The sequence below is a fragment of the Piliocolobus tephrosceles genome, chromosome 2, assembly GCF_002776525.5.
Source record: "Piliocolobus tephrosceles isolate RC106 chromosome 2, ASM277652v3, whole genome shotgun sequence".
Lineage (NCBI taxonomy): Eukaryota > Metazoa > Chordata > Mammalia > Primates > Cercopithecidae > Piliocolobus > Piliocolobus tephrosceles.
In genome coordinates, this window is record NC_045435.1 from 193337325 (window position 1) to 193357749 (window position 20425).

The 20425-nt window shown below is 44.3% G+C and overlaps 1 protein-coding gene and 1 non-coding gene across 2 annotated transcripts in view; one reads left to right on the forward strand and one right to left on the reverse strand.

The window, feature by feature from the left end:
• IQCG (IQ motif containing G) overlaps positions 1 to 20425 on the reverse strand; it is a 70113-nt gene that overhangs the window by 6242 nt on the left and 43446 nt on the right. Inside the window, exons 8-9 of the mRNA XM_023214883.2 lie at positions 18698 to 18859; positions 17486 to 17560 (exon numbers count right to left, since the gene is read on the reverse strand). Of these exons, the coding sequence (XP_023070651.1) occupies positions 17486 to 17560; positions 18698 to 18859 (237 nt within the window). The remainder of the gene's footprint in view (positions 1 to 17485; positions 17561 to 18697; positions 18860 to 20425) is intronic.
• On the forward strand, positions 841 to 947 carry LOC111544384. Its single transcript, XR_002732139.1, has one exon. It is a non-coding gene; the product is annotated as a U6 spliceosomal RNA (small nuclear RNA).

Here is a 20425-nt window from a genome sequence, read left to right on the forward strand (position 1 = left end):
AAAAAAAAAAAAAAAAAAAAAAAAAAAAAAAAAAAGCCGGACGTGGTGGCGTGTGCCTGTAGTCCCAGCTACTCGGGAGGCTGAGGCAGGAGAATCGCTTGAACCTAGGAGGCAGAGCTTGCAGTGAGCCGAGATTGCACCACAGCACTCCAGCCTGGGTGACAGAGCAAGACTCCATCAAAAAAAAAAAAAAAAGAAAAGAAAATGAATGTGAATCAAAGATTCTACACATAGCCAACCCAGCATTCAAATGTAAGGGAAAGAAAGACTATACTCAAATCTTTCTGAGAGAGTTATTCAAGGATGTACTACTGTAGCAAAATAAAATGAAGGAGATATATTAAGAAATGGAAGGGAACCAGTAAAACATGTATTTAAGCTATGTGATACTTTTTAATCATAAATCATAATTCAGAATTAAAATCCCAAAGTAGGCAGGATAGCACAGTTGAAAGAGCACAGCTGTGGCACTGAAAGAATGTTTACTTAAATTCTCTAAGCCTCTGGTTCCCTCATATATAAAATACTATACCTGGCCAATAGTACAGTATTACTATTACAGTAATAGTACGAACCTCAGAGGGTTGTTGTGATGCCGAAATAAGATAATCCTTGTAAAGTACACCCACAGTGCACATATATATATATATATATCTGCATATATATGATCACTTTATATATTTACATATAAAATGAATGATTTCAACATGGGATGAAGAGGGAGAGAAGAGGTAAGTGAAGTCTTTGCCTTAATAAAGGCAAAAGAAGGTATAAACATTGACTAACTCTAGACAGAGAAATTTTAAAAGTATAAAAATACATGTGAGCATTGTAAGAGTTGTGCTCACTTCAGTAACATATATACCAGAATTGGAACAACACAGAGGCGATTCGCATGGCCCCCACGCAGGAGTGACACACACATTCGTGAAGCGTGACATGTTTGTGTACTTGCTAGAAACAGAAAATTTAAAGGTTACCCCTAAAGAACAGAACTGTGTAACCTTCAGACTCCCGGACGATGCACCTCAAGAGTGAGACGTGGACAGGTTCCTTAGATGGCACGTAGCATAGAATGTTTTTAAAACATGGCTATAGTCAGTCGTTGTGATTACACTGAGTGGGGTGGCCTGTGCCTGTAATCCCAGCGGTTTGGAAGGCAGAGGTGGGAGGACTGCTTGAGGCCAGGAGTTTGAGGCCCCCCTGAGCAACATAGTGAGACCCCATCTCTACAAAATGTTTTTTAAAAAGCCAGATGTGGTGGCTGCTGTGGTCCCAGCTACTCAGGGCCGAGGCAGGGTGATTACTTCAGCCCAGGATTTGAGGGTGCAGTGAGTATGGTTACGCCACTGCACTCCAGCCTGGGCAATGGAAGGAGACCCAGTCTCTTAAAAAAAAAATTCTGATTATGTTAGAGCAACATGTCAGTTTGATGCTATCACATCTCCTTCTCTTTCTTACTCTTGTTAACACTTAAATAAATAAATAAAGAGGGAACAGGCTCCAGACAGGCAAAAAGGTCTGGCTACAGGGTAATAACATCATTTGGTGTTTTTTGTCATTCTATTTAAGTTATTTTATTTCTTTATTTACTTTGAGATAAGGTCTGGATCTGTCACCCAGGCTGGAGTACGATGGCACAATCTTAGTTCACTACAGCCTCCACCTCCAGGGCTCAAGTCATCCTCCCATCACAGCCTCCTGAGCAGCTGGGACTACAGGTGTGCAACCCCATGTCAGGCTACTTTTTTGTATGTTTTGGTAGTGATGGTCTCATTATGTTGCCCGGACTGATCTCAAACTCCCAAGCGATTCACCCACTTCAGCCTCCCAAATTGCTGGGATTACAGGGGTGAGGCACCATGCCCAGCCTATTTATACTGACTTATATTTATGGAAGGTGATACTGGTTTTTCCTTTTATAGTAATGATATAAAAATCTTAATTTTAAATGAATTGATTCATCTGTTTAGGTGAGTAATTAGGTAGAAAATATTGGCCAGGTGCTGTGGCTCACGCTATAATCCCAGCCAGCATTTTGGGGGCCGAGCAGGTGGCTTACTTGAATCCGGGAGTCTGAGATCAGCCTTGGCAACATGGCAAAACCCTATCGCTATAAAAAATAGGAAAATTAGCCTGGCACAGTAGCATGCACGTGTAGTTCCAGCTACTTGGGAGGCTGAGGCAAGAGGATCACTTGAGCCCAGGATGCAGAGGTTGCAGTGAACCGAGATCACACCATTGCACTCCAGCCTGGGTGACAGAACAAGACCCTGTCTCAAAAAAAAAAAAAAAAAAAAGAGAGAGGGAGAAGATATTAATTACTGCCACTGGGATGCATTGTAAAAAAAAAAAAAAAATGAAAAAGTAAAAAAAAAATCGCTGGGTGCGGTGGCTCAACCTGTAATGCCAGCACTTTGGGAGGCCAAGGCGGGTGGATCACCTGAGGTTGGGAGTTTGACCCAGCCTGACCAACATGGAGAAACCCCGTCTCTACTAAAAATACAAAAAATTAGCCAGGCGTGGTAGCAAGCACCTGTAATCCCAGCTACTCAGGAGGCTGAGGCAGGAGAAATGCTTGAACCTGGGAGGTGGAGGTTGCAGTGAGCCAAGATCAGGCCATGGCACTCCAGCCTGGGCAACAAGAGCAAAACTCCATTTCAAAAAAAAAAAAAAATTAATAAGTAACAGGTGGTATGCAGATATTACAAAACTATGAGAATGGCATGCAAATAACTAGAGTTTAGCAAAATATTGAACAAGAAAAATTCTGTCAATCCAAGAAAAGAAGGAAACAAAGTAGAAAAATTAATTACAAACAAATCAAAAATCACAATAAAAGTAAGCTGGGGTAAATCCTTTTGTCTTAGTCCATTCCAGCTGCTATAACAGAATGCTGGAGACTGGGCGGCTCATAAACAAATTGATTTGTCACGGTTCTGGAGGCTGGGAAGTCCAAAATGAAGGCACTGGCAAATCCCGTGCCTGGTGAGGGCCTGCTTCCCAGACTGCCATCTTTTTGCTGTGACTTCACTTGGCGGAATGGGCAAGGGATTTCTCTGGGGTCTCTTTCTAAGGGCACTAATCTTATTCATTAGAGTTTCACCCTATATCACCTTGGGAATTTGGATTTCAACATATGGATTTGGGGGACATAAAAATTGAGCCCATTGTACTACCCTCGAAAAGAAAAACACTTTTCCCCTTAAAAAAAAAAATCCGGCCGGGCGCAGTGGCTCAAGCCTGTAATCCCAGCACTTTGGGAGGCCGAGATGGGTGGATCACGAGGTCAGGAGATCGAGACCATCCTAGCTAACACGGTGAAACCCCGTCTCTACTAAAAAAATACAAAAAAAAAAAACTAGCCGGGAGAGGTGGCCGGCGCCTGTAGTCCCAGCTACTCGGGAGGCTGAGGCAGGAGAATGGCGTGAACCCAGGAGGCGGAGCTTGCAGTGAGCTGAGATCCGGCCACTGCACTCCAGCCTGGGCGACAGAGCCAGACTCCGTCTCAAAAAAAAAAAAAGGAAAGAAATCCAGCTGTGAACTACCTAGAGAACTACATGCCCCTGACATGTGGGGACTATTACAATTCAAGGTGAGATTTGGGTGGGGACACAGAACCAAACCGTATCAGATGGTTTTTTAATAAAGATCAATAAAATGGTCAAACCTTTAACAAATTTCAGTAAGAAAAAAGGAAAGAAGACACATCTTTTTAAAAAAAAATTAATGAAAAAGGTTTCATTACTACAGAAATAAAGGACTTTAAAATTGTAAAAAAAAACAACTATAGAGCATAGCTTTATGCTAATAAATTTGAAATCAGTGTTTAGATGAAATGGATTATTTTCTAGGAAGACATCAAAAAAGACTCAAAAAGAGATAAAAGATCAATAATCTTTTTTTTACAGTTGAATAGCTCCACTTGAATATAACCAGACAAAATTCTTTATGATTGAATTTTATCAAGCTTCAAGGAACAGATAATGTTTTCACTGAAGAAGGCATTAGCTAAAAAAATAAAATCATCATAATAATCTGGTTTATTTGTATTTTTAGGTTTCAGAGGATAAAAAGATGGAAAGCTTCCCATTCATGCTGCCAAGCTAGCAGAACTCTGACAGCAATAGCACAAAGCAGCACCAAAAAATAAACCTATAGGTTAATCTCACTTGTGGAATATATAAATACAAAGTGGAAGTCGAGGCTGGCTGTGGTGGCATGTGCTTATAATCCCAGCTACTTGGAGGCTGAGGTGGGAGGATTGCTTGAGCCCAGGAGTTCAAGACCAGCCTGAGCAACACAGTGAGCTCCCCTGTCTCAAAGAAAAATTTAAAAAATTTAAAAATCCATGGTATTGATCTTATGTTTACCCAAGAATGCCACAAGACAACACAAAATAAGGGAGAGATGAGATATAAAGAGGAAAAAATGAAAATTAATAAAAAGGAAGCAGCGGCAGTACAGAGCGAGATGGCCAAATAGAAGCCTCCACTGACAGTTACCCCTGCCACCCAGGAACGCTAAGTTTGACAACTGTCTATACAAAAACACACCTTCATAAGAACCAAAAATCAGGTAAGCAATCTCAGTACCTGGTTTAACTTCGTATTGCTGAAAAGGCACTGAAGAGGGTAGGAAAGACGGTTTTGAATTGCTGACGACACCCCTCCTCCATCCCCTGGCAGCCCGCCACATGGCACAGGGTGGGAATCTGAGCAGCTGTGGGAGGGAGGGCACGGCACCTGTGACTGTGCATTGAACCTGGTGCTGCCGTCACGGTGGAAAGCAAAACCGGGTTGAACTCGGGTGATGCCCACCCATGGAGGGAGCATTGAGACCAGCCCCAGCCAGAGAACTGCCCAGCCCAGCGGTGGGACCCGAGTCCCAGCAAGCCTCACCATCACGGGCTACACTGCTCTGGGATCCTAAATATACTTGAAAAGGGGGTCTAGGCCAGGAGGACTACAACCCTTAGGCAAGTCCTGGTCCTGGTGCCTGTGGCCTTGGGGAACTTGGGACCTAGTGAGACACCAGCCGGGGTGGTTAAGGGAGTGCTTGTATCACCCATGCCCCAACCGCAGGCAGTGCAGCTCGCCTCTGAAAGAGACTTCCCCTTCTTCTGTTTGAGGAGAGGGAAGAGTACAGAGGACTCTGTCTTGCATCTTGGATACCAGCTCAGCCACAGGAGAATAGGGCAATGGGCAGAGTCATGAGGCCCCTACTCCAGGCCTAGCTCCTGGGTGGCATTTCTAGACACACCTGGGGCCAGAAGGGGACGCGCTGCCTCGTAGGGAGGACCCAGTCCTGGCAGGATTCATCATCTACTGACGAAAGAGCCCCTGGGCCCTGAATAACCAGCAGTGACTCGCAGGGGCTCACCATGGGCCTTGGGCGGGACTCTGAGATGTGCTGGCTTCGAAGACATGGTAGTGGCTATGGTGAGAGACTCCTGCTTGAGAAAAGCAGAGGAAAAAGTCAAAGAGGACTCAGTCTTACACCTTAGGTGCCACCTCAACTACCGTGGGGTAGAGCACCAAGAGGCTCTTGGAGTCCCCAGTTCAGGCCTTGACGCCTTTTTTTTGAAATGGAGTCTCACTCTGTTACCCAGGTTGGAGTGCAGTGGTGTGATCTTGGCTCACTGCCATCTCCACCTCTGGGGTTCAAGCGATTCTCCTGCCTCAGCCTCCAAGTAGCTGGCATTACAGGCACCTGCCACCACGCCTGGCTAATGTTTGTATTTGTAGTAGAGACAGGGTTTCACCATGTTAGCCAGGTTGGTCTCAAACTTGTGACCTCAGGTGATCCACCCCCCTCAGCCTCCCAAAGTGCTGGGATTATAGGCGTGAGCCACCGCCCCCGGCCCAAGGCTTTGACTCTTGGATGTCATTTCTGGTCCTGCTCAGGGTAAGAGGGTAGCCCACTCCCTTGAAGAGTAAGTCCCAGGCCTGGCAGCATTCACCACAAGCTGAAGAGTCCTTGGGCCTTTAGGCGAACATCAGTAGTAGCCTGGCGGCACTCTCCATGGGCCTGTGGTAGTCATGGCCATGAGCAGAGGCTCCTCTGCATGTGGAAAGCAGATGGAAGAGTAGGAAGGACTTTGTCTTACGGCTTGAAGGCCTGCTTAGCTGCAGGAGCTTAGAGCACAAGGTAGACTTCTAAGGTTTTTGACTGCAGCCCTTGGCTCCCAGACGGCATCTCTGGACCTGCCCAGGGCCTGGGGGGACTCACCACTCTGAAGGGAAGGACACAAGCTTGACAGACTTTGCCACCCGCTGATTGTAGAGTCCTAGGGCCTTGAGCAAACATAGGCGGTAGCCAGGTAGTGGTTACAGCAAGCCTTAGGTGAGACCAGGTACTGTGCTGGCTTCAGGTCTGACCCAGCACAGTCCCAGTGGTGGTCACCAGGGGGCTTGTGTCACCCCATTCTCAGCTCCAGGCAGCTCAGCAAAGAGTGAGAGACTCTGGGAGAAAGTAAGGAAAAAGAACAAGAGTCTCTCCCTGGCAATCCAGAAAATTCTTCTGGATCTTATCTAAGACCACCAAGGTGATACCTCTACAAGTCTGCATGAACCACAGAATTATGGGCTTAGAGTGTTCCCTAGTGAGGTACGGCTTAGATCACAACCTTGAAGTCCCTTCATATACCTAGAAAGCCTTCACAAGGATGAGTACAAATAAACCCAGACTGCAAGGACTACAATAAATACGTAACTCTTCAATGCCCAGACACCAATGAACATCCAGAAGCATCAAGACCATCCAGGAAAACATGACCTCACCCAACAAATGAAATAAGGCACCAGGGACTAATCCTGGAGAAACAAAGATATGTGACATTTCAGACAGAGAATTCAAAATAGCCATTTTGAGGAAACTCAAAGAAAATCAAGATAACACAGAGAAAGAATTCAGAAATCTATCAGATAAATTTAACAGAGATTGAAATAATTAAAAAGAAACAAATTATTGAGTTGAAAAATGCAACTGACATACTTAAGAAGGCATCAGAGTCTCAAGAGCAGAAGTGATCAAGCAGAAGAAAGAATTTGTGAGCTTGAAGATAGGCTATTTGAAAATACACAGGGAGGACAAAAGAAAAAATGATGAAAGAAATGGAAAGATATTCTATGTTCATGGATTGGAAGAATCAATATTGTTAAAATGTACATTACTACCCAAAACAATCCACAGATTCAATGCACTCCTTATCAAAATACCAATGACATTCTCCACAGCAATAGAAAAACAATCCTAAAATTGATATGGAACCACAAGAGACCCAGAATAGCCAAAGCTATCCTGAGTAAAAATAAACTGGAAGAATCACATTACCTGATTTCAAATTATACTATAGAGCTTTAGTAACCAAAACAGCATGGCACTGGAATAAAAACAGACACATAGACCAATGGAACAGAATAGAGAACCTGGAAGCAAATCAATAAATCTATAGTGAATTCACTTTTGACAAAGGTACCAAGAACAAACACTGGGGAAAGGATAGTCCTTTGAATGAATGGTGCTGGGAAAACTGGATATCCATATGCAGAAGAATGAAACTAGACAGTTATCTCTCACCCTTTACAAAAATTAAATCAAAATTGATTAAAGATTTAAATTTAAGACCTCAAACTATGAAACTACTAAAAGAAAACGCTGGGGAAACTCTTCAGGACATTGGACTGGGCGAAGATTTCTTGAGTAATACCCCACAAGCACAGGCAACCAAAGCAAAAATGAACAAATGGATCATATCAAGTTAAAAAGCTTCTGCACAGGCCAGGTGCAGTGGCTCACGCCCGTAATCCCAGCACTATGTGAGGCTGAGGCGGGTGGATCACTTGAGGCCAGGACTTCAAGGCCAGCCCGGCCAACATGGTGAAACTCCACCTCTACTAAAAATACAAAAATTAGCTGGGCATGGCAGTGCACTCCTGTAGTCCCAGCTACTCGGCAGGCTGTGGCACGAGAATTGCTTGAACCCAGGAGGTGGAGGTTGCAGTCAGCCGAGATTGTGCCGCTACACTCCAGCTTGGGCGACAGAGCAAGACTCTGTCAAAAAAAGAAAGAAAATAAAAAGCTTCTGCATAGCAAACAAGACAGTCAACAAAGTGAAAAGACAACCCACAGAACTGGAGAAAATAATTGCAAACTACCTATATGACAAGGGTTTAATAAACAGAATATATAAGGAGCTCAAACAAGTCTATAGGAAAAAATCTAATAATGTGAAAAATGGGCCAAAAGGACCGAGTGTAATCACTCACACCTATAATCCCAGCACTTTGGGAGGCCTAGGCTAGAGGATGGATTGCTTGAGCTCAGGAGTTCAAGGCCAGCCTGGGCAACATAGTGAGACCTCGTCTCTCTCTCTCTCTCTCTCTCTATATATATACATGTATTTTAAAAGGGCCAAAGATCTGAATAGATATTTCTCAAAAGAAGACATACAAACATCAAACAGACACATAAAAAGGTGCTCAACATCACTAATCATCAGAGAAATGCAAATCAAAACTATGAGACATCATCTCACCCCAGTTAAAATGGTGTATATCTAGAAGACAGACAGTAACAAATGCTGGGAAGGATGTGGAGAAAAAGGAATCCTTGTGCGGTGTGGGTTGGTGGAAATGTAAATTAGCACAACCACTATGGAGAACAGTTTGGAGGATCTTCAAAAAACTAAAAATAGAGCTACCATATGATCCAGCAATTCCACTGCTAGGTGTATACCCAAAAGAAAGGAAATTAGATGTTGAAGAGATGTCTGCACTCCTATGTTTATTGCAGCACTGTTCACAATAGCCAAGATTTGGAAGCAATGTGAGTGTCTACCAACAGATGCATGGATAAAGAAAAGGTGGGGCCGGGTGCGGTGGCTCACGCCTGTAATCCCAGCACTTTGGGAGGCCAAGGCGGGTGGATCACTTGGGGTCAGAAGTTCAAGACCAGCCTGACCAACATGGAGAAACCCCATCTCTACCAAAATACAAAAATTAGCCAGGCGTAGTGGTGGGTGCCTGTAATCCCAGCTACTCAGGAGGCTGAGACAGGAGAATTGCTTGAACCTGGGAGGCAGAGGTTGCAGTGAGCCGAGATCATGGGCAACAGAACAAGGCTCCCTCTCAAAAAGGAATAAATAAATAAATAAATAAATAACTTAAAAAGGTGGGACATATAAGCAACGGCGTATATTCAGCCCAGAATGAGATTGTGTCATTTGCAACAATATAGATGGAACTGAGGTCATTACATTAAGTGAAATAAGCCAGGCACAGAAAGACAAACTTCACGTGTTCTTCTTTGTGAGAGCTAAAAATTAAAACAATTGAACTCATGGAGATCGAGAGTGGAAGGGTGGTTACCAGAGGCTGGGAAGGTAGTGGGGGATGGGGAGGACGTGGAGATGATTAATGTGTACAAAAAAGTAGAAAGAATGAATAAGACCCAGTATTTGGTAGCAAAACAGGGTCACCATAGTCAATACTTTAATTGTAAATTTAAAAAGAACCAAACGAGTATAACTAGATCATTTGTAACACAAAGGATAAAGGCTGACGGTGATGGATACCCCATTTCCCCTGATGTGACTCCGACGCATCGCACACCTGCATCAAAGTACGTCATGCACTCCATAAGTGTATACACCTACTATGTACCCACAAAAATTAAAAAAAAAAGTTCAAAATACAAAAAAATTTTTTAAGTCTATAAATCAGTTTTTTAGCAGTCTATTAAAGGAATAACAGGCTGGGCACGGTGGCTCAGGCCTGTAATCCCAGCACTTTGGGACGCCAAGGCAGGTGGATGAGCTGAAGTCAGGAGTTCGAGACCAGCCTGGCCAACATGGAGAAAACCCTGTCTCCACTAAAAAAATGCAAAATTACCTGGGCATGGTGGCGCATGCCTGTAATCCCAGCTACTCGGGAGGCTGAGGCAGGAGAATCGCTTGAACTCGGGAGGCGGAAGTTGCACCAAGCCGAGATTGCACCACTGCACTCCAGCCTGGGTGACAAGAGCAAAACTCCGTTTCAAGAAAAAAAAAAAAGGAACAACACACTATGATCGGGTAAGGTTTACCCCAAGAATTTGAAGATGACCCAACATCAGCAAATCTATTAATGTATTTCACTTTATTAACATATTAAAACGATATCATCTCAATTAATGAAAAAAAAATCCATCTCAAAATCAAGTACTCATTTTGTTGAGAAAAACAAACTTTTAACAAGAACAAAAAGATACTTCCTGAAGTTGATAAAGCTTGTCTACCAGAAACCTACAGAGTAAACCTCACACTTGATAATTTAAAGAAAAACTCATTTGTGCCAATTACAATTTATTGCCTGTCAGCTCCAAATTCACCTTTCTTGGTGAAGGTGGATGCTTGCTAGGAACGTTTTTCTTGCCAGCTGAAAAATGCTACGCTGCGTCAGTAGAGGGCGCTGGAGGCGCGACAGGAGGGCGCTGCCCCGTTTCCTGTCGCCAGCGGCATGTGAGGGGACACCCGGTGGCACTTGTCCACCCACACGTTGTACGGAGACCACGCAGGAGGATTCCTGCTGGCCAAACGCATTGTGACCTAGTGGGGTTTATCCCAGGAATTTAAGGATGACTCAAATCAGCAACTCTCTCAATGTATCCTACTCTATTAACATATTAAAGGAGAAAAAATATCTCAATGGACAAAAAAAGTTTTGTTCTTTTCTTTTCCCCCTGAGTACGCATCCAGATTAGTAAACAAACAAACAAACAAACAAACAGCAAAGTCCACAGTTTCCTGCTTGCCAGCCTTATCCTGCCAGCTGGCTGTGAGCCAGCTCTGGCCCAAGGCAACCCAGCAAACACCGCTGCCATCCAGTGGGCCACGGCCATACCCTCTCCAATGAGGCCTGAATCTCACCCTCTGGAAGGATCCTTCCCCCTCCCGCCCCCACCTTTCCAGTTTATTTCTTTTTTGGATATTGTCCTGGGCCAGCCTCCCTCCCTCCCTCCCTCCCTCCCTCCCTCCCTTCCTTCTTCCTTCCTTCGTCCCTCCCTCCTTTCCTTCCTTCCTTCTTCCTTCCTTCGTCCCTCCCTCCTTTCCTTCCTTCCTTCCTTCCTTCCTTCCTCCCTCCCTCCTTTCCTTCCTTCCTTCTTCCTTCCTTCCTTCCTTCCTTCGTCCCTCCCTCCTTTCTTTCCTTCCTTCCTTTCCTCCCTCCCTCTCCCCCTCTTCTTCTTCTTCTTTTTTTTTTTTTTGTAGAGATGAGGTCTCACTATATTTCCCAGATTGGTCTCCAACTCCTGGGTTCAAGCAATCCTCCCGCCTTGGCCTCCCACAGTGCTGGGATTACAGGCGTGAGCCACCACGCCTGGCCTTAGGATGTTCTTTAGAGTTCTCTTTTATCCCTTCTGAGTAGCCAATCCCTTATGAATAGCTTGTGATTCTTTTTGTTGGATTTTATCTGTTAAATTATTGGTATGATTTCTGTCTCCTAAATGGATTACTAATGATAAAGAATTGGTATCAGAAATGGAGTTAAGCGCTCACCTTCTAGTTCACATATTTCTTACTAAGGTATCTAAAGTCCTTGCTAGTTCCTCTTCATCAGATACAATCAGCATAACATCATGAATGCAGTGAGCGACTATGACGTTTTGTGAAAAGTCCAGGGGGTGCTATATCTCTGCAGACCAGATTATGGGAGAGAACAGTGCTGAGAGCCCTGGTGGGAGACTACGAAGGGGTACTGTTGGCCCTGCCAGGTAAAAGCAGACTGCTTCTGGTGGTCTTTCAAATTGGTTTGAAGACAGAGCTTTGGTCAGGTTAACAGCTGTATACCAAGAAACAGGGGCCATTGAAGACTTGCTCCAAGGAAGATAGTACATTTAAAATAGTAGCCGCAACTGGAGTCACTATTTACAATAGTCCGTAATAACTCTCCGAGATCCACGCCTCTTCTGCGCAGGCCAGACGGCTGAGTTAAATAGGGACGTGGAATCACCACTGCTGCTTCCTTCAGGTCTTTGATGGTGGCGCTAATCTCTGTAGTTCCACCAGGAGTGCAGCACTGCTTCTGGTTTCTATTTTAGTAGGGAGGGGAAGTTCAAGAAGCTCGTCTTGGTCCTTACTATCATAATGTCCCTAAGTATATCTAGTCCAATAACAGCTTCAGTAATGGAGGAAACAAAGACAGAGAGGGTCCACGGAACAGGTGGACTCACAGTCAGGCTCGTTCAGGCTCCATCTGTCACCTAGCCACCATAACTGCCCATGTTGACTAGTGGCCGCCGTGTCACTTTGGGTCCCTGTGGATGACCATCAGTTCAGAGCCAATGCTTCAGTCATCCCAGTGCACAGTCACTCTGTAAATTACACAGGTCTTCTGAGTAGGAGCTACAGGGAGACGTACAGTAGGGACTTGCAGCAGGGCTGCAGAGTTCATCCTCGGGGGGACATGCCCCCACACCTACACCCCAGTTCATAAAGGGGCCCTGGGGCTGTGAATTGACTCAGTCCTAGGAGCTAGGGGAGCGGCCGTGACTCTCTACTGTGGTGATTCAAATCAGGGTTCTGGCTACCAGCCCCGGACTCTTTTTCTGTTATACTTTAGTAGGCAGCCCATCAATTTTGTTCCTCGAGATACCATGATTGATTAGCCATTGCCAAGAATCCCTGTGGCCAAAGGCATTCTGATTACTGTTACGTCTCTGCCGCCCTTCGTGGTAAATGTTCCCACCTTATCTTTGACAATTAAGTGCTCCCAGTTATCCTAAGGCATTTCGGGACCCCATCACCCCACTGATATCAGGAAGCTCATCTCAGTGACAACACCCTTAGGGTCACACCTGCCTACACAGGAAAGCAAGCACAGAGCTTGTAGGGATGCAGATGCTCCCCTCACTATTCTGTTTTTCAATGTCTTAGTAAAGAAGTGTCTTCTGGGCCTTCTCATGGTTATGGATGGGTGTTTGGTGGTAGATGTGCAAGTCACACATGATAAATCCACTGTGACATTCTTGTCTCCCTACATCTCTGGATTGTCTCCCCCAAATCATAGCCAGGAAGCTCTGGCATCTCCACCTCATCAAATGTAGGCAACTGTTGAATCACCTCTAGCTGCGCAAGCTAACCCACGACATCTAGACTCTCAGGTAAGTGCGTCTGTATCAATGGTTAATTAACCAAATGGAATGTTTTGTTGTTGTTGTTGTTGCTTTGTTTTGTTTTTTTGAGGCAGAGTCTCGCTCTGTCACCCAGGCTGGAGTGCAGTGGCGCGATCTCGGCTCAGTGCAAGCTCCGCCTCCCGGGTTTACGCCATTCTCCTGTCTCAGCCTCCCGAGTAGCTGGGACTACAGGCGCCCGCCACCTCGCCCGGCTAACTTTTTTGAATTTTTAGTAGAGATGGGGTTTCACCGTGTTCGCCAGGATGGTCTCGATCTCCTGACCTCGTGATCCACCCACCTCGGCCTCCCAAAGTGCTGGGATTACAGGCTTGAGCCACCGCGCCCGGCCAACCAAATGGAATGTTCTAGCCTACCCTGTTGGATCGAACACTCTTAGAATCAATTTGACATGTTTCCCAGGTTTCTTCCAATATTTATTAGCAAAATCTTACCATTCTTTTGGTGTGTAAGTGATTTCCTTTGGAGTGAGTTGTCTGAGTTATATGTCCCCCTGTAACATGCTAAGATTTGACCCTAGTTACGGATCCAGTGACAACAGGGATGACTGTGCCGGGTCTGAGGAAAGAGCATCCCTTTCCAAGGCGTCCTCCCAGACGAAGTTATCACAGGACTTTCAGGCCAAGGAAGTGTCCTGAGACCCAGGAGGGCGGACTACTTCCACTGCCAAGGGAGCTTTAAAGTGATCTGTCGGTTTCATCTGAATCCGAGCAGGTGTTCCCATTCCAAGTTTCAGGGTCCGGTTCTTTCCCTGTGAATGCTCTAACTTGCATATCAGAAACTTGACTATGACAAACTCACGTCTAATCCTGACTAAAACACCAGAACAATGGTGTTGTGTTAACAACCGACAATAGAGAAAGGGTGCCCCATTATCACTGCTACAGTTAACAAGTACACTGGCTTTCCAGCTATACAATAAGCCATGAAATGAAAATAGACATACAAATAATAAAAAGGAAAATACAGAAGTGTTATTGTTTGCATGCAATAAGATTTTCCACCTAGGAAATCCAAATGAATCAACTGAAAAACCACTAGAGGGTCTAAGGAATCCACAGCAATACACAAAATAAATAGCCTTTCCAAATACCATACACTTAGAGACAGAACCAAGAAGGTTTCGTAATGTTATCACAGCAAAACCTGAAACAACCTAAATGTACTGACAGAATGGTTCATTAAATTTCAGTATATTCTGACTATGAGATATTATCTATCAGTTGTATTGCTACAGAAAACATTAAAAACAAAGTAAATGTAAAAAGGAAAAAACAGGTTCAGGAACACTATATATAGTATGATCCAATTTACGTAAAAAACAAACACTAGGCCGGGCACAGTGGCTTACGCCCGTAATCCCAGCACTTTGGGAGGCCAAAATGGGCAGATCACTTGAGGTCAGGAGTTCTAGACCATCCTGGCCAACATGGTGAAACCCCGTCTCTACTAAAAATACAAAAATTTTTGTATTTTACAAAATACAGCTGGGCGAGGTGGCACATGCCTGTAATCCCAGCTACTCTGGAGGCTGAGGCAGGAGAATCACTTGAACCTGTGAGACGAGGAGGTTGCAGTGAGCCAAGATCACGCCACTGCACTCCAGCCTGGGCGACAGAGCGAGATTCTGTCTCAAAAAACAAAACAAAAAACAGAAAACCACTGAAAATATGTATGTTTTGAGGTATAAGTATATGAAAAGAAATACATGTGGAAGAAACTTCCCTTCAGAAAAGGGAGTAATTTAAGAGGGCTTTCACTTTCTTTATATATTTCTGTCTTACATTGTAGCTGGACATGGTGGTGCACAGCTGTAGTCCCAGCTACTCAGGAGACTGAGGTGGGAGGATCACTTGGGCCCAGGAGTTTGAGGCTGCAGTGAGCTATGATGGCACCACTGCACTGAAGCCTGGGAAACAGAGAGAGACCCTGCCCCTAAAAAATAAAAAATAAAAAAATATATACTTATGTATTGCTTGTGTTATTGGGCTGAAGATCTGAGAAACTCTGGCATCATCCCTTTGTGATCCATTTATCCACCAACTCACTGATAAATATCCAACACCTGCCAGGTATCTCACACTTGAAACAGGTAACATGATACATAATTCTGAAAGTGCAGGGCTACAGAACCCTAATTCTAATAGCCTACCAGGTATTTTTTTCAGTAAAGACCTGCGAGATAGCATCTACAAATTCTCCTCCTTAACCACACATTTGGAATCGTTGACTGAAAAGTCATTAGCTTTTCCCAAAAGCAAGCTGTATTATAACTAAGCTGGAAAATTTTCTCTTTGTTCATCCAACAGGGATATTTTGAAAGACTCCAGCTGGGGCTGGGCGCGGTAGGTGGCACACGCCTGTCATCCCAGCACTTTGGGAGGCCGAGGCAGGTGGATTACCTGAGGTCAGGATTTCTAGACCAGCCTGGCCAACATGGTGAAACCCCGTCTCTACTAAAAATACAAAAATTAGCCGGGCATGGTGGCAGGCACCTGTAGTCCCAGCTATTTGGGAGGCTGAGGCAGGAGAATCGCTTGAACCCAGGTGGCGGAGGTTGCAGTGAGCCGAGATCACGCCACTGCACTCCAGCCTGGGTGGTAAAGCAAGACTGCGTCTCAGAAAAAAACCAAAAAACAAAATAAAGAAAGACTCCAGCTACACTTAGACATACTTCTAACCTTAGATATATTATAGACCCAGCTTGGTTATTAGTATTGAAAATGCTCTTAAAACCACTTCTGTCATATATATTTCACACAAGAAGAAATAAATTGAGTAAAGGTGGAAAAATGTTACGTTCACTTCTATTAATAAGCAAAACAACAACAACAACAACAACAAAATAAAACAACTCATTAAATTAGCAGACTTTGAAAAATATTTAAAATGGCTACTACTGTTGAAGAGACCTTGAAATGACTGCCTGCAACACTGCTAGCGGCAGCACAGATTAGACAGTCGGCAATGTTTATCAGAAGTCGCAAAATACCAGTCTCTGAAATAATCATCTTATGATTGAGATTTACTTTTAGTAAATAGTTGCCATGATGAAAAATAGTTCTTTGGGCAAAGCTTTAATAAGTGCATTATTTATAATAATAAAACTTTGGAAACAACCTAAATATTAAAAAAAAAAATTTGTAACAAACTATGGCACAACCATTCAATGGAACATTAAACAACGATTTTCAATTATTTTATAAAGAAACTGTAATAACATAAAAAAATGAAAAGCAATGAGTCATTTTAAAAATCCTCACTCAACTGGGAATGTTATTTTTATAACGTAAAAAATTAGTAAATCTTTTTTTTTTTTTTAAAAGACAGAGTCTCGCTTTGTCACCCAGGCAGGAGTGAGTGGTGTGATCTCGGCTCACTGCAAGCTCTGCCTCCCAGGTTTAAACGATTCTTCTGCCTCAGTCTCCCAAATAGCTGAGATTACAGGGGTGCACCACCATGCCCGGCTAATTTTTGTATTTTTAGCAGAGATGGGGTTTCACTATGTTGACCTGGCTGGTCTAGAACTCCTGACCTCAGGTGATCCGCCAGCCTCGGCCTCTCAAAGTGCTGAGATTACAGGCGTGAGCCACTGCACCTGGCCTTTATTTATTTTTCTTTTCTATTTGTTGGCCACTATACTAATGGGAAAACATTTTAATACAGTCATAATTTAAAAATAATTTAGAAATTATGTCTTTATTTTTTGAGGCGGGGTCTTGCTCTGTTGCCCAGCTGGAGTACAGTGGCACGATCTCAGCTCACCACAGCTTCTGCCTCCCAGGTTCAAGCAATTCTCCCACCTCAGCCTCCTGAGTAGCTGGGATTACAGGTGCACCACCACGCCTGGCTAACTGTTGTATTTTTAATAGAGAGGGGGTTTCACCATGTTGGCCAGGCTGGTCCCGAACTCCTGACCTCAGGTGATCCACCCACTTCAGACTCCCAAAGTGCTGGGATTACAGGTGTGACCCACTGTGCCCGGCCCATAAATTTTTAAGTCATAATCTGACTTAATAAATTTTGTCATAAATTAAGTCATAATTTAAAAATTATGAGTATACAGCAATATAGGAATCAAAAATTTTCTTATCTAAGCTCAATGATAAAAGCAGAAAACAAAATTTTACTTGTACTCTCTCAAATTGTAACTATATAAGATATCTATTCAGATGCATAACCCTGAGATAACATGTGAGCTCAAGCTCATTAGGCTGAAAGAATGATGGCTGGTTTTTCTTCAAAATATTTTTTTTTCCTCAGTATAAGCAGAGTACAAAAAAAATCAAAGCACAGAAAACTTTTGGTGACTCACCTGCTGCTCTTTTCTAAGGAACATTTCAATGTCCATATGAATCCGGGCCTCTTCTTCGGTTTTCATCCTGAGTTTCTGTAAGAACAATAATCAGACACCAGCACGTCTTCCCTGCAGGGCTGTGAATCAGAAGTTCTCAAGATTAGAGGAGCAGCTTGGTCGGTAGCTCAGGTTTCCTTTACCAGCTGGGATCCCGGGAATTCAGTTTCGTGCAATTCCTGTTCACAAACACTGCAGAGACACATGACGCAGCACTGTCTAGACTGTGTCAGTGTCCCTAACGAAAGGAGCGCAATCCCGTGAATTGAAAAGAGGTGCCCATTGAAGGAGAGAAACGGTGCTCCAAGGGCACAAGGCTGTGGGGCCTAAAAAAGGGAAATTCCAGAGTGCCAGGAAGACTGTTGTGGTGGCCTTAAGCCACGTTAGTCTCAGAGCAAGGCGTCTTCCCACACACAAATTCCATGGTCTAAGGAGGTTTCTTCCTTCTTCCCTCTTCCCATCTGCCTGCTGCTCTTTGTGTGTGTGTGTGTGTGTGTGTGTGTGTGTGTGTGTGTGAGAGAGAGAGAGAGAAGGGAGCCTCCCTTTGTTGCCCAGGCTGGCTTCAAACTCACGGATCCTCCTGCCTCCCCTCCGATTAGCTGGGACTAGTGCCTGGCTTTGCGTATGTGTGTGCTGTGTGTGTGTGTGTGTGTGTGTGCGCGCGCGCCATTTCGCATTTCCCTCAAAGAAGATCTACCACTTTCTTCCTCCTGATATTTTTCACCTTGACTTCTCATCTCCATAAATTCAGGTTTGAATGAAGTTCACCTCTCTAGATGTTGTATTTCTTACTGGAGGAGTGAAAGGTACTGGTTAGATGAAACAAACAGCAGCAAAATCCTGCCGTAACTAAGGATCTTGTTTTGCCCTCTCCCTATAATTAGAGAAATGGCGACTGGTTTGATAAAAGAAGAAGAAGTGACCTAGGAGAGAAAGTACAGCCAATTTTCAAAGTCATTATGAGGCGGGAGATGGAGGCTACAGCCCGTTGGAATCTCTGCTTGCGAACCTGTGTATCCTCATTTAGGCTTTCATTTTCAACCTCAAGTGGAGGGGCTGTTGCCGCGACATGGAGGGAAATCTTCGTCTCCCTCCTCCGTTAGCTGAGACAGGATCAGGAGTGACAGCTCAAATGCCATCTCCTGGGTTCTTCACTAATGTCCCAGGGATTACCTCAATCTCTTCCAGCAAGAGTTCCTCTGTTCTGTTACACTTTCTCTGGGTCTGGGCAATCTGCAGCTCAGTATTGGTTTTCATGTAGCGATTCTCCAAGTTGGCTTTTGCTTTCATCTCTTGCAGTTGGTCCCTGAGGTTAGCAATATACTCATTCTGACTCTGTAGTGGAAAGACCAGGTTTCCAAATTGAAAATACATTTTACCTCCATTCAGTTCAGCCAGTGGCTTAAGGTTCCCTTTTATACGTATAAATCAGTAAGGACCGGGAACTAGTTTTCCGCTATCACACAACGGGAAATTTAGCCAACAATCGTGAAGAGATGAAAGTGAGTAATACAGCAGTTCGAAGAATCAGGGCGAATCAGGGCTGAGATTAGTTCCCAGGCACATTACTGGTGTGCTCCATATTTCCCACACAGATTTCTCATTTTGGTAGGAAGAACACTGGTCAAAATGATGAAAAGAACTGACTTCCCACCCAGGCCTCCAGCTATGTGAACTTGGCCAAGTCAAATCTCCAACTTTTTTACTTTCTATAAAACACACACACACACACACACACACACACACACACACGAACACCCACCCTGAGTATCTCAGAGAGAGAGTATTAGGTTTCATTGAGAACACGTGTGAAAACGCTTTCTTTTTGCAGGTCACCAAGTGCTTGGCAATTGCGTGGACTCAATAGTCATTAAGAAAAATATTTATTCAGCACCAGGCACTGAGCTAGGCTCTAGGAAAATCATGGAGATCTAAACAGACATATTCCCTACCCTCATAGAGCTTACAGTCTAATAGAAGAGAGGTGGTTAAAAAGAGACAAACACATGTGTAAACTTTCAAAAATTGTGAAAAATGATAGAAAAGGAAAGCTTGACAGGCTGTGGGAGGAAATAACAAGGGAGGAGTCCATTAGACTCTGGGAGGCCTGAGAGGGACTCTCGGGAAAACCATGGTTCATTCGAGGTACATTAGACTCTAGAAGGTCTGAGAGGGACTCTCTCAAGGAAGCGATGGTTCATTCAATACCTAAAGGATACGTAAGCCCACCACATGAAAAATAGGCTTGGCCAGGCACCAGGACTCACGCCTGTAATCCCAGCACTTCGGGAGGCTGAGGCAGGGGCATCACCTTAGGTCAGTAGTTTGAGACCAGCTTGGCCAACATGGTGAAACCCCGTCTCTACTAAAAATATGAAAAACAGCTGGGCGTGGTGGCATGTGCCTGTAATCCCAGCTACTTGGGAGGCTGAGGCAGAAGAATCGCTTGAACCCGGGAGGTGAGGGTTGAAGTGAGCTGAGATTGCGCCACTGCACTCCAGCCTGGGTGACAGAATGAGACTCTGTCTCAAAAAAAGAAAAGAAAAGAAAAAGAAAAGGAAAAAAGAATAGAAAAATAGGGTTAAGGGAACTCTAAAAAAATATAATAATAAGAAAAAGTATATGTCCAAATCCTGAAGCCATCAAGACCTGGATACATTCCAGGAACGGAAAGAAAACTCCGGAGGCTCTAGCCTAGTGAGGGTTGAGGGGACGACAGGATGAGGTTGGAGGTAGGTAAGGGCACCACACAGGACCTCGGAGGCCTGACTGAGAAATTCAGATTTGATTCCAACTGTGGTGGGAATCCTTGGAAAGCTTTTAGTCAGGGAGTTTGTTTGAACAGAACTGTTTGGGAAGAATCATTGTGTGGGTGAGTCCACAGGGAGGCGTCCTGACAGC